At 37.0% G+C, this 14,781-nt stretch overlaps 1 protein-coding gene across 1 annotated transcript in view; it reads right to left on the bottom strand.

Moving 5' to 3' along the window:
* Positions 1 to 14,781, bottom strand: part of CACNA1A (calcium voltage-gated channel subunit alpha1 A) — a 345,788-nt gene that overhangs the window by 139,066 nt on the left and 191,941 nt on the right. Inside the window, exons 9-10 of the mRNA XM_087924614.1 lie at positions 749 to 852; positions 423 to 538 (exon numbers count right to left, since the gene is read on the bottom strand). Of these exons, the coding sequence (XP_087780740.1) occupies positions 423 to 538; positions 749 to 852 (220 nt within the window). The remainder of the gene's footprint in view (positions 1 to 422; positions 539 to 748; positions 853 to 14,781) is intronic.

Consider the following 14,781-nt stretch of genomic DNA (forward strand, 5'->3'; position numbering starts at 1 on the left):
ATTTCCAATGCTGAACATTCTCAGTTTGATACCATCCACAAATCTGATGAGTATTCTATGAAAAAGTACGAATGTTTTGAATTATACCAAGTTTAGGGCAGAACCCTGGGGCACTTTTCGTACCAGTTTACTATCAACAAAAGAAAGCTACAGAAGACACAGACTGAAACACAAAACTTAGAGGGTAATTCGTCTTTTGTTTCATAGCTTTTTATTCCAATGTTTAATGGATACGCTTAGAATTTCTCTGTCAGTTTTTTGTTTATTTTAGATTTACTTTGCATCTACTTTGGTGGATTTTAGTTAAAAAGGCAGTATAAAAGTATGGCTACAATACACTAATATTTTATATAATCTTTAAATTCAGTTTATTAAAAATAAGAAACTAGGCCAACAAATAATAAAATATCCATAGGACTTGCCTGCTTTGGAGATCCACTCCATATAGCCATTGAGCTCCCGTTCAATTTGCTGTTGTCTTCTCAACTTCAGAAATGCACGCCGATTTTCTACTCGTTCCCTTTCTTTGGCAAACTCCCTATAGTCAAGAGATGAAATAGCAATGCTGAATTGTCTCTGTTACCCCACTTGGTTTGCAGGAAGGCATCACAGAAGAAATACAAGGGCTGAAAGAACCCAGGATTTGGGGCGTCCAGTTGCCAGTAAACTGTATTTTCTTTAGAGGTCTAAAAAAAGCTACCAAAAGCACTAATACATTTCCTCTGTGGCAGATGTACTACATACTTACCCAGAAAGCACCCCCAGCACAAGATTGAGCATAAAAAAGGATCCAATGATGATGAGAGGGATGAAGTATAGCCAGTTCCAAGCACTCCCTGAGGCATCGTTGCTCTGGAGGAAAAAAAGAGGAGGAAGTCCTTGGATACTAAAGTCATGGAACAGATTTTTCATCAAAATCATTAACTCATTCAGGGTATATTTGAAAAGTTAGGAACAGTCTGTGGGCTGGTCTGATGTCAAATCAGACTATCCTTTCCCTAGCAATACCCAGTAACAAAACTACAACAGTGCAACACTGTCTAGATGCATTTTAGTTTTCCAGTTGTCTCACACTCTTCCATTCTAGTTCTCTTCCAGAGTTCTTCTATGAGTTCTTTGCTCACTGATACCAAATGAACAGCCCCTCCCCTCTCCTACAAAAATATTTAAAATAAATTAACCCCTAATCTCAGGTTCTCTTATCAGCCATCTAACACAAAACCCTTGACTGGGAGTCTGTATGGATACCCAGCAGGAAGCTATAACAAAGATATCAGAGTGAACAATTTGAAATTGGGAAAACTGTCAAATTAAGCAGGTATTATTTGCTAACTAATAACTAATAACTTCCACCAGAAGATGGAAGATATTACAACTACTTTGTACCATTCCTAGCTTAGAACATGAAGATAAAAATACAAGATAGCAGGGAATGACAGCATAGCTAAATAATTTGAGAGAACTGATAAATTTACTATTATACAATTTTGGAATACATAGCCCCCAAACTCACTGAATGGGACTGTTTCTCCTATAAACTGATCAGAGTTTGCATACACAGGTAGTCCTCAATTTATGACAATTGAGCCCAGAATTTCTGTTGCTAACTGAGGAAGTTTTTAACTGAATTTTGTCCCATGTTATGATTTTTCTTGCCACTGTTGTTAAGTGAATCGTCTTAGTTATTAAGTTAGTAAACATGGTTATTAAGAGAATCTGGCTTCCCTATTGACTTTACCTGTCAGAAGGTTGCAAAAGGGGATTATGTCATGCTGGGACACTACATCTGTCACAAATATGAGTCAGTTGCCAAGCATCTAAATTTTGATCATGTGATCATGGGGATGATGTAAGAGTCATAAATGTGAAAAACAGTCATAAGTCTTTTTTTTCCAGTGCTGTTGTAACTCTGAACAGTCACTAAATGAACTGTTATAAGTTGAGGACTACCTGTATTCAGATTGTATTTGCTCTTCTATCTGTAGGCTTAACATATAAGACTCACATAGATGCCACAATTTGGTATTTCTCAGCTGCCTTGAGCCTCTGAAAGGTGGGATAAAGATCTAATCCATAAATAAACCAAGTCAATTAGTGGTTTCATGAACACACCAAGCTAAGTTAATGTTAACACTGGGGAGAGGGAGGGGAGTTGACTGGATATGGCATGCAAACCCTGACCCTGAGTTAATATATTTCAAAGTATGAGGTAAACTCCAAAAGTGGGTTAATTCATCAACCAGATTAAGAATGTTGTATGAATGCAGTCATGTCATTTCAGAAGTTTGCAGCATTCCTAAAGCAAGTTTAGAAGATTGCTTGAAAACTGGGCACTATTTTTACACTGCCTGTAATCATTTAAACTTACCATGTTTTCCTCTGCAGCCATTCCTATTATGAAAAAAATTAAATTCAAGCCATTCAAACAATAAGATACTGCTTCCCCAAAATTGGAATGCTTTTTATTTCTCATGTCTAAATCTCACATTGCCCAATTTTATTTCTCTGATGTTTTCTAGAAGTGTGATCCCTGTTGCATAGATAATTAATGCAAAAATGCTGTTGTGTCCTGCCAGCAGAGTTGGCGGCAGACTCGGACAGTGAAGAGATTGGGGAGGAACTTGAGTCAGTCCTGGGGTCTGGGGAAGGCTCTGATAGGTGCTCTGAGTTGGAGGCAGAGATGGGGCCAGGGCCATCTGACATTTATCAGATGCCTTCGGAGTCAGAGATAAGTGGGGAAGAAGAACAGCTGGAGCCTGTTCCAGATGTGCATATGCGCAGAGCTGTCAGGAGAAGGGAACAACTAAGGAACAGGGGTTGATTCAGAAGAAATGACACAAGTGGACATTGAATGGCACCTCCCATAAGGAATAAATATGAGCAAAAAGGAGAGGGGTGTTTGCAGGAGACAATTAGTTCGCTTATTACTGTGAAGATTTGCGTATCTGAGTTCGTGCCTCACAGAGATTCCTTGTGAAGTATTTCCTTTTACAGCGTTGCGACTGGAAGCTCTCAGCCTGGAAACTATCCAAGAACTGATAAGGTCTGTTCTTGCACTTAAATCTGGGAAGGATTATTGCCAGGACTTTTCTGGGTGTGAATGCCAGGAATTCACATTGAGCAAATAAAAAGGATTTTTTTCAGGACAAGGAGTCAGTTTCATCATTCAGCCTGGATCAGAACAGATGCAAAAGATCAAACCAGATTCTGATCTTGTACTCTCTTCTGCCCACCCTACCCTTGATTCAAAAGTTGCCAGACTTCAAGGAGGACTTGGATCTCTTATGTCCTCTTAAGATTAGAAGACCTGTTTGAGCCAAGAAAGGAAGAGACGGAAATTGACAGAATGGACAAGTATACCTGCAATCATATTTCATGGAGGGAAGGAGTTTGACATGCCCCTGGTGGAGACTGACTCTGAGAAAGAGGAGGAACAGCCAAAAGGGAGTGGAAGGGTGGCTCCAGAGGTTGTGGAGGAGGCTGGAGAAGGGCAGAGGCCGGCTGAGCAGGCAGAGGAGGACCCAGGCCCATCCCCTATCCATCCTAGGGCACGCAGGGAGGAGAGGATAAGGGAAAGACATGGTCTACTCAGGAGAGGGCTTTGATCCTCTTCATGGGATGCAGGTGTGAGAACTGCATAAGGTTTGGACCTGCGTGCTAGCAAACGCTGGAAACAAAGAGTGTTTTATTCCTGGATGAGGTTTATCTTGGTTGGCGTTCTTCCAAGGGACTATACCTGGTTATCTTCTTGAAGTTTGTAATTAATTATCCTGGTCTGTCATAGAACTTTCTTCAGTGCAGTTTTGGTATTTTACTGCTTTGTTATCTGCTCTTTGAGTTTGGACTGCATTTCTTTCATTTGGAATGTTATTTTGGAAAGAGTTTAATCTCTAGCTGTGAACAATTGAACAGTGAAGCCAAGTTGAAGGCATTAAAGCATTTATTTACGTTTTGGTTTTTGTTACATTTGTGGTACACTCTGGGTCATCACAGGATTCCTGATTGACCAGAACAACCTCTGCCATGGACTGGTTGAAAGAGATATTTCCACGTCATCTTCTTCACCTCCTCCCAGTGCTGTGCACCTTTGCCCCTCCCCCCATTAGAGGAAACGGGGCCTCTCTCTTTCAGCCAGGTAGATTAGCTCCCCCCATACACCTGTCCCTATGCCTTTGCTTGGCTGGGATCAAATCCTTGCATGTTTTCTCCAGGCTCCTCCCTTCCACTGGTAGGGGTGAAGGATGGGTGCGGGCACCGGCCCTCCTTATTGTTCTGTAGGCAATTACTGGCATCCTTCTTGCTTCTGGCCCTCTGGGCTTTTTGAAAGAGTTTTCCGCTTTACGAAATCACTGAAGTTTGGCTTTTGTGCCAAACCAATAGAAGCCAATAGAAATCGCAGGCTCCCTTGATCAGTGTGAAAAAAATAACGGGTTCCCCCTTGAACCTGACATCATCGCCCACCCTTTGGCTCTGCAGTTGCATTCCAGGACTCTCTTCCTTTGCTCAGGCAAGGAAGAAAAGGGCCATTCAGGGCCTGGACCACATAAGTAGCTTTAATTAGACTGATGGAGTCCCTAGAACTGTCTCGTTTCACCCTCCAAATCCCACAGTGAGTTTGCTGTGGCAAATCATCCTAGGGCGAGTCAACTGTGGTGAGCTGGCTGCATCGAGTTGTCCTAGTCTGGTGGATATATCAATATATACTGTACACAAAAGATCCTATCCAGGGGTGGGATTCAAATTTCTTAACAACCAGTTCTGTGGGTGTGGCCTAATTTGTGGGTGTGGCTTGGTGGCCATGTGACTGGGTGAGCATGGCTTGTATGTAAATATTATAAATATTTATGTAAATATTTATTTTTTTATAAAAAAGAGCAACTTTTACCCAAAAGCAGGAAAAACAGGCAGGCAGATTGAGTTGCTCACAGAATCACAGATTCACTTAGAGATCTATCTATCTGCAATTGGCTATCTAAGTCTGTATCATAAAATTTGCTTGCAAGAAAACTAATAAAATTTGCTAGGAAGCAAACTCACAAAATTAACTCACAACACACCATGTCTGTAAATATTGAATTTTTTATAAAAAAAGAGCAGCTTTTACCCCAAAGCAGGCAGGCAAATTGAATTGCTCACAGAATCACAGATTAACTTAGAGATCTTTCTATCTGCAATCGGCTACTTGTGTCTGCACTGAAAAGCTTCAGTCCTAAGGAAGGTTTGTCTCTGCTTTTAGATTAGCTAGAAAGCAGGAAATCCTAGGATTTCTGGCTTTCTAGCTAATCTAAATCTCCTGGCAGAGCAGAACAGCTAATGTTTGGGGGGAGGGAGAAGAAAAAATAGCAACTTACCAAACCAGGCAAGTCGGATGGCTCGCATGCCAGGTAAGGAGTGAGTGGGCGGGGAGGGGCCAGCCAGTGGAGCGATTTGCCGGTTTTCTGAACTGGGGACAATCGTGTGTGCAAAATTTGCAAGAAATCATCAGCTGTGCTGCCTGGACAGCTGACAAGCGCTGTGCTCCGGTGTGCAGCATTTGAAAACCTTCTTGTTTCCTGCTTTTTCAACCTCAGTTGTGCTGTGCAAAGCAGCTGAGGAAGGAAAAGCAGGGAATAAAGGACATCCTAGAGCCTGGGCAAGTGGGTGGGCCAAACATAGAACTGGTTCGGTGTCAACTGCTCTTAGCAGCTACAGGTTCTATAGAGCTGGGCCGAACTGGTAGCACTCCACCCCTGATCCTATCATCAGGGGTATCATAGCATAGGAATGGAAAAGATTCATATCAGAATGATCACTCCTAATCCAGATAATAATTTGCTTTATTATACAACAGCTTATTTGTAAAATAAAATAAAAAAGGTGAAGGGTATTGGTTGCTAAGCCCATCAGTTTACAGTATTTCCATTAGATCACTGAAGAATTATATTTTATGACACTTTATATGACACCTTGGTTGTAATAGAAAGGGAACAACTAGTGAAGACATACAAAACAACATCTTCAAAGGAATAATTTTGACAAGAAGGAAATACCAACACACTATCTCACCTGGAAATTCTCATTTGCAGAGAAAACAATGGCAAATTAATAACACAACTCTATTGAAAAATAACTTACACAAACCAACTGCGTTACTAAAATAACAACCAAACCCCCAAAAGTGGAGCTGTGCAAAAACATTATTCAGATTAGCACCAAATACACTGCAGTAACCTAGAATACCAGAAACAGGAAATAGGCCGCCCATACAAGATCTTCCAGCAAAATGAATACCCATGCAACTTTATCAAAAAGCACCAGACTACTCAATTCACTCCAAGCAAATAGGCACAAGTTATGAAAAGGGTAACATGATATCACAATACTTTTTTAAAAAGTCTCAGAAATAACCAACAACCAAATGCTAATACTGTAGCATCAAATGCTAATATTTTAGACTCAACCAACTAAAGCCCTCCAAAACATCTGAAACAAACCAAAACACTGTAATTCAAGAAGAAAAACAAAGTCATTTACAACATATAGTGTAAGTATTATAACACCACAATGTAGGACAGACAGACAGATGACTAGCAGAATGCATCTATGAACACTAACTAGCAGTGAGAAGACACAATGAAAACTACTTAAGTAGGGTGGCGGAGCTGGCGTCACGACGATACAGCATGCGATCTTGGAGGTCTGAGATTGCTGCCGATATCTCTGCTCCTGAATGGTCCTATCGGATCTAAACTGTCCTGAAGAGATGGTGAAAGTGAAGAGCGCATCCTGTCGATCCCAGGGATACCGCAAAGTCCCTGGTAGATCCAGGAGAAGCTCTTCTTGCCAGCGGCAAAGAGGCAGCCATTAAAGCTGCTGAAGTTGGGACAGCTCCAAAACGGAAGAGAACATAAAGAGAGAGTGGGCTGGTTTGGTGAGAACTTTTTCTTTATTCTAAGATCTGAAAGGACACCCTAAGGAAAAGAAAGAATCTGTAAAAGTTTTGACAGAAGTGATTAAGCGGCGATTTTAAACAGGAATGTCAAAGTAATGTTTTTTTCTCATTGCTGGATTTTCTATACACGATCTTATATTTTGAAACTGGACTGTTTTTTTCTATTTTTTTTCTCCTTTTTGATTTTGTAATATTTTAGGCTAGAGGCTCCCTTTTAATTATTTTTTTAAAAAATATCTTTTTCTTTTTTTTATTAATTATTATATCTTGCTTGGAAAAGGAGGGGGAAAGTGAGAGAAAAGAAACTTTGTAACACTGCCAACTAGAGGCTTGAAAATATTCTATTTCTCTGTGACCAGACAAAGCTGAGAAAGAAAGAACTGAGACTCTTTTTCAAGGACATTGCTATTTGATAAGATAGAGGGAAGAGCATGGGAGAGTATTATTGCAGGTGCTCTTCTGGGTTTCTATCAACAGCGGAAGTCTGGTGTTGAAACCTAGGGGGGAAAAGGTGATAAGTTTTTGGAGAAGAGAACTATAATAAGAACCTTGGATAATTAAACAAAGTGCAGTGTGCTCTTTTTACTTTTTCTAAATTGTGCTATCCCTCCTCACCAGCTTTATTGTATTTCATTTTATCTTTTTTTCCCTTGTAATAACTATTTGGGTTTTTGGCTTTGTTGGAGCTTGTCTTTGTTTTTCTTTTTTTCTTTGGAAGTCCAATCTCTATGCTTGCTTTTTATTTTAAAGGGAAAGCTTTAGTATTAATGTTCTTTTTTTTAAAGGGAATAGCCTTTTTTTCTCCTTTCCTGATATTTTTGTTTTTTCATCTACCTTTCTGGTTTATTTTTATGCACTCTTTTCTATTTGAGACCTCTCAATTGGATTAAGGTGTTGAAGAACGTGAAGATTTTGAATTGCTTAAAATGAGTAGGAAATTTACAGCTCCTGGTTCTTCAACTTCTATTTCTTCCTCTCCACCATCTGGAGGACAACGTTCAATACAGACAATGTTAAAGCAAGAAAAAGAACAAGAAAAAGTGACTCTGCAGATGATTATGCAAGGAATTCGAAATATTCAAGCAAGATCAGAGAATATTGAAAAGAGAATAGAGAACACTGAACAAAGAACAGTGAACATTGAACAAAGAACAGGGAAAACCGATGAAAAAGTGGAGAACATCCAACAAATGATGTTGAAGTATGATGAGAGATTCCAAAAAAATGAAGAAGAAGATAAACAAAGAGACAAGAAGATTGGAGATATTGATAATAGATTAATGGTGGTTGAACAAGATAAAAGTGGTATGTTGAGATGGGAGATGGATGGCTCAGAATTCTATCTTAGATTCCAAAACGGAGAGGAAGAAAAAGGACAAAACTTAGCTGAGATAATGATAGAAATATTGGCTGAAGCTTTGGAAATAACTCATGGATGGAATAGATGAGGTTTATCGAGTTTTTACAAGATATGCGATGAGAAATAGCTTACCAAGAGAAGTTCACATTAGATTTACAAAGAAAGCCATTAAAACACAAATATTGCAAGTGGCAAAAGAGAAAACATTGAAATATAAAGACAAGGAGATTGTGGTCTTGAAACAAATACCCAGAAGAGTGAGAGAGATGAGAAGAGAATACCGACTCCTGACTAAAATGCTACTTAAAAAAGAGGTGAATTATAGATGGCTGATTCCAGAAGGTTTAATGTTCACATGGCAAGAACAGAGACATAGTATTGACTCAATTGAGAAAGCGGAATTATTTTATACAGAATTTTTTGGAGGGAAAGAGGAAGAGGCAGAAAAAGAGATCTCACTAATTGAATTCCAAGACGACTGCCAAATGGCGATTGAAAAAGAAGGTGCAGAAGGTGGAAAGGTGGAAGCCAAAGAACAATGTGAACTAAGATCTACGAGAGCTGCTAACCTAGCTACAAAATATAACCATGGAAGAGAAAAAAACTGATTACAATTAATATAAATGGACTTAACTCAGACGTTAAAAGAGGGAAAACCTTTCATAAATTAGAGAAATTAAAATTTGATATAATTTGTCTACAAGAAGTACATATTAAAAAAAATATGAACAATTGTTGATATAGCCAAAACTAGGAAAATATTTACTTCCTTGACCCAATGTAAGAAAAGAGGAGTGGTTTTATATATTAAAGAGACCATCCCAGCAAAATTGATTTATATCAGTGATGACAGAAGAATACTAATGGTGAAAATAATGGACAATAATATGAAAACACTCCTGATTGCAATGTATGCTCCGAATGACAAACAAGAATTCTACAAAAAATTACATATGAAAATAATTGAACTGGACTATGCTAATATAGTTATGATGGGAGATTTTAATGGAATTGTAGACAATAAATTGGACTATACAGCACAAAAAACAACAAAGCAAAACAGACTCTCCCTAAATCCTTTTTTAAAATGGTAGATGAAATAAACTTAAAAGATACATGGAGAGAAAGAAATGCTAAAACTAAACAATACACCTTCTATTCAAATAGACACTTATCATGGTCCAGAATAATATGATATGGATGTCAACAGAATAACTAATATTCAAGAAATAAACATTGAAACAAGTACTTGGCAGATCACAATCAAATGACAATTAAATGGAAAGGACAAAAAAGAAGATCTAGATGGACGTTAAATAATACTATTTTAAAGGAAAAAGACTTCACACAGTGGATGGAGAAAGAATTGGCTTTTTTCTTTAGAGAAAACAAAAAAGAAGAAACATCAATTCAGAATGTATGGGATACAATGAAGGCATATGTTAGAGGCTTGAAAATAGACTATACAAGGAAAAGGAATATTATTTAAAGATTAGCCTCTAAGGCCTTAGAGGATGAGTATAAAAGACTTGAAAAAGAGCTACAATTCCAATTAGGCTTGGAAAAGATTACTTTGAAGGTTTAAATAAAATTGTGTTGAAATATATATGCAAGGTAAGAAAGCGAGAATAAAGTTAAAACTTTTGCAAGATGCTAGAAATCTGATGTGGGTTAACGAATGGATAACACTACGAAAGACTAGATTATTGACATTAGAAGGACATGATTTGTTGTTGGGGTGGCACGCTTTTTTATGGTAGAAGGGAACTAAAATACAGGGGTATTTTAGAAGACATTATATACGGGAATCTCTGTGGTTAAACTGGGAGAAGATTAAAAGACAATGTTATTTGAAAATTCCAGTCTGGCTATCGACTATTGAAGCATTTTCTTATCCTATAATATACAAAAAGGAACAAACAGTTAGATATGGTGAAACATTGAATGAAAAGGGTGAACTCAAATCTATACAAAAACTAGAGGAACAAGGTATAAAGATGAATTGGTTTTCATATGCGCAAATACATTCAAGGTATGATAAAGATTCTAAAATGGAAGGTTTCTATGATAAATTGACTGATTTAGATAACATTTTGACAGGTACTGATGAAAAGGTGATTAAAAAATTGTATGGATATTTATTAGAAATTAAATTAGAAGAAGAACAAGTTAAAGTAACTATGATTGCTTGGGGGAAGAATTTTGGATATGGGATCTATTTAGAGAAATGGCAAAAATTGTGGTCTCAAAATTATAAAAAGACAATGTCAACAGCATATAAAGGAAATTTGTATAAGATGTTTTATAGGTGGCATTTTCCCCTGACAAGAATAGCAAAAATGTTCAAGAATAAATCCGAAAAATGTTGGAAATGTCATCAGACACCTGGCTCATATTACCATATGTGGTGGACTTATGAGGATGCTAAAAAATACTGGACTAAATAAAATCTACATGTGGTTGGAAGAAATGACAATAAAAACATATAGAAACCAGAGATATTTTTATTGGGAATTTTACCTGAAATAAAGACTTGAAAATTTCAAGTAAAGACTTGAAATACCTGACTGTAAATGTATTAACAGTGGCTAGGATTGTATTTGCTAAAACTTGGAAAAATGAGAAAATACCATCACAGGAAGAAATCATTAAGAAAATATTGGAATGTGCTGAAATGAGTAGATTGACATTTGAAATTAGAGAACAAGAGGATAAACAATTTTATATAATTTGGGATCTATTCTATCAATGGTTAGACAATAAAATACAGTAATGAAATATGTAGACATTTAGAAAATAATAAATATATAAAGATGTACTTCTTTCTTATTATATCTACAAAATGATTTTAGGATAGATTAGGGATGATAATATGAACTGTTATAAAACAAACTAAGTAAATTATGATCATCTTGTAAAACATGAATGAATAAAAGTATAGTCAAATGATTGATTAATAATGATACTAAGGTATTTAATTTTTGATTGAAAATATGAGATTATATGCAATGTAATTGTAATTGAAGACTACGAAATGGAAGCACAAAACAATTTGTAAACCAACCGGTACACTGTATGCACACATATGGAAGATGGCTTGATGTTTTTATGTTTTGTTTGTTTATGTTTGTTTTTAAAAACCAATAAAAATTAAAAAGAAAAAAGAAAACTACTTCAGTTCGCAACACATGGACAGACTCGATCTCAGTTTCAACTAAGGAACGATTAGCATTTTAGATGAAATAAAAATCAAAAATGCTAGGAAATACCTGGAAGCTTCACATTCAGATTAATTGGACATTAATAGACACATAGGAAATAAACCATATTTATAACCATTCAAAAGAGACAATAAAAAAGCTAAGAAGGAAACAGAAAAGACCAGAACATATCTTCTCCAGCAGCCAACATCCAGATAAAAAGTGTTTAACATGAGACAAACAATTAAGCAGAAAACAATGCTCTCTAGTCAAGGACCTATCAAGGAGAAAAACCAGACCATCACCAAACTGGTAGGCAAGCATGTAAAAATAGAAAGCAAAACGTGTACTCACATTGATGTTATTATCTAGGTGGGTACTGAAGTATCTGCAAGCAAACAATCAAGCTCAGAGAACACCAAGAATTCCACAATTCTTCAGCATTCATAGACAAATGCAAAGAATCGGTTTATAAATACCACTGAAGATTATCTATCCAAACCCTGGAATATTCAACTAGATAGTGTACTCTAATCCAATCTAACTGATCAATAGCTTGTTTCTCTGATAACAATCTTCCTGGAGGTCTTTGAGGTGGGACAAAGTTTATTTATTTACTCATTCATTCAATTTGTATGGCTGTCCACCTCAACAATGGTAAACAATCATAAAATATATTATAATCAAATTTCCATCATAATACATAAGTCAAAATGTACACAGCAGCCAGGGAGAATGTTGCTTGGTTTTAGGATAGTGATAAGGAGGGATATGCATGGAATATTATATTCAGATATTAATACATATGGTATTTCATTTTGTGAACCTGGATGTGAGAGGTGTTTTAATTTTTAAACTGAAATAAAAGAAAAACGGTGCCCATCTGATCCGATGAGATCTGAGACATTGTGCCTTTTGAATGTCTTCTAATTCTTTTGTACTTCTACTTGATGGATTGCTCCTTCTAAATGTCTCTTTTACTAGAAAGCTGCTATTATCACAAGTAACACTTTTAATGAAAATGTCATTGTTCTTTAGAGCTGGGAGAAGCAAGCTGGAATGGAACACACATGGCAAGAGATCTTTATCTTGTTTCCATGATTGAAGGAGAATGGCGCCTCATGGAATATCTAAGGCATCTGTTTGCACTATGAAGGGATGGGGGTGGTCTGGATGTCTGAGAAGCAGCTGGAAAACTGATATTCAGTTCCTAAAATGCAGATTTCTCTTAGGTAGACCATTCTAACATATCTTTTCTTTAGAAGTTATGACAGATATCCTGAGCATTCTACAAAATTAAGAAAGTACTTTCCACAAAAATTTACAATTAACCAAATATCCTTCATATTTCTAGATGCTTATCATGATTGTAAAGATTGAATTTATGTAGGATTATTTGTATTCCATCTGTAGTTTCTATAACCCAAATAATCCAATGAGGGAATCCATTTTTACATGTTAACAAATAGTTTTGTTTACAGTGGCCAAGCTATATTTAAGGTGATAGCAAAAATGAGTCTTTAAGTATGTCATCCAAATGTATGTCTACATATTTATTCAAAATATCAAAAGATATTTCAAAAATCTGGAGAAGACCATGTCATAATTAACCAATTATGCCAAAATTAATCAATTCAACCAAAGGACATCACTCCAATCTTACCATACCTAGTATTAGAGGTAATTAAGTATTCATGACCCTCTTTCATTTCAATTAATTGTATTGCCCCTCAAGTCCAATTTTTTGAAAGCGCTTTATTTGAAGGCGGTCCAGTATATCTGAAGAGGTAGGAAACAACGATCCTTAATGCTTACACTGTTCAGGAGCATATGACCATATACATAAATATCTCTCTAAGGACAAAAAATGTGGATAGAAATTCTGGAGGCAAATATAACTTTCTTCAGATTGTCATTCAGAATACACCTTCTAAGTGGCTAGCTTTTAAGTAGGTACAGAATATTCCTAACTGTGAACTGAATTTCTGCCTTCAAGTTGATGTATTCCTGATTTCAAATTGATAGTACAATCACACGTTTGAGACAGTAATGCAGGTGCTCCTTCCACCTCCAAGACATCAGCAAACTGCATATCTTTCTGGAAAAAGGGGGTTCATAGAGCTGAACATAAGAGGTGGAAGGATGAGAGTGAGAAGCTTGAGGTGGAAAAGAAAATTATCCTTGCTCTCAGTGAACATCTGGATTATGTTCTGTACCCAATAATTTCCCAGCAGAGTGGGAACATATAAGGAATCTGTAATATAGAGTGCCAAGACTTTTGTATGATCATTTATTGCCATTTGTTAGAGGTCCTGTGCACTGCAAAACAGAACTTTGAAATCCTTGCCTGTTAGTTGTTTTCACAAGCATAGGCTTCTCTAATAACTAAGTGGCCAAGTGTTGCACTGCGGTCTCATCTAAGAAAGTCTAGAAGAGATGGGATGTATTTCAGAACTTAAGGCTGGCCAGAAAGTAACAAGGACAACAAAGTTGGCTGTTGTTGATAATCTATGCTCTTCTTAATTGTTTGAGGACCTACTTGCCAAGCACCTGGGAGAAAGGCCAGTGAAGGTTCCTGAAGATGAGTCTTCAGAGTGATTGGGACCTCTGCTATGTGATCAGCAGTTCTACAGTTCCGGTATTTAGCTGTTAATCACAAGTCTGTACTTTAACAATGCAAATCTTGGCTAGATGCCCTGAGGCTTCATAATAGAAAGAAAGCAAGGTCTCTCCTGTGCTTCTCTGTTGAGGGCAGATATCTTTTTACTGTTCTTATTCGTAGGAGTTCTCCACTGTAGACATCTGAGGAGGTTACAAAGAGATGGGAGAGTAAAGACAGGATGTAGGATATCCACACCTTACTATTTATTCTATGTGTCAACTCATCATCCATCTATTAGCATGCAGTGTTGGAGCAGTTCTTCCAAATTGTCTCATTAACTCATCTCTCAGTTCATCAGCAAAACTGGTCGTAAAATTGGTCAGAGCAAAATCATTCCTTGCTATATTTCTGTCAAATAATTGAAATTTTGCTATATATTCATGAACCTCCCTGGTTGCTTTATTTTAACTCATGAATTTCTCAGTTTGCCATTGCTCCCTAGATGAATCCTCAAATGCAGCTTTAAATCTTTGCATGAAGTTCTGGTAATTGTACAGTAATGGATCATTGCCTTCAGTTTGGCTGTTGTTTCTTTCAGCAAGCTTAGAACAAATGTCACCTTGGAGTGATCTGTAGGAAATTCTGGTGACCCATAATAAACAATTCAAACTGAGTCATAAATGTCATA

The sequence above is a fragment of the Pseudonaja textilis genome, chromosome 2 (assembly GCF_049901715.1).
Source record: "Pseudonaja textilis isolate UNSWEBS1 chromosome 2, rPseTex1.2, whole genome shotgun sequence".
In the NCBI taxonomy this organism is placed as follows: Eukaryota; Metazoa; Chordata; class Lepidosauria; order Squamata; family Elapidae; genus Pseudonaja; species Pseudonaja textilis.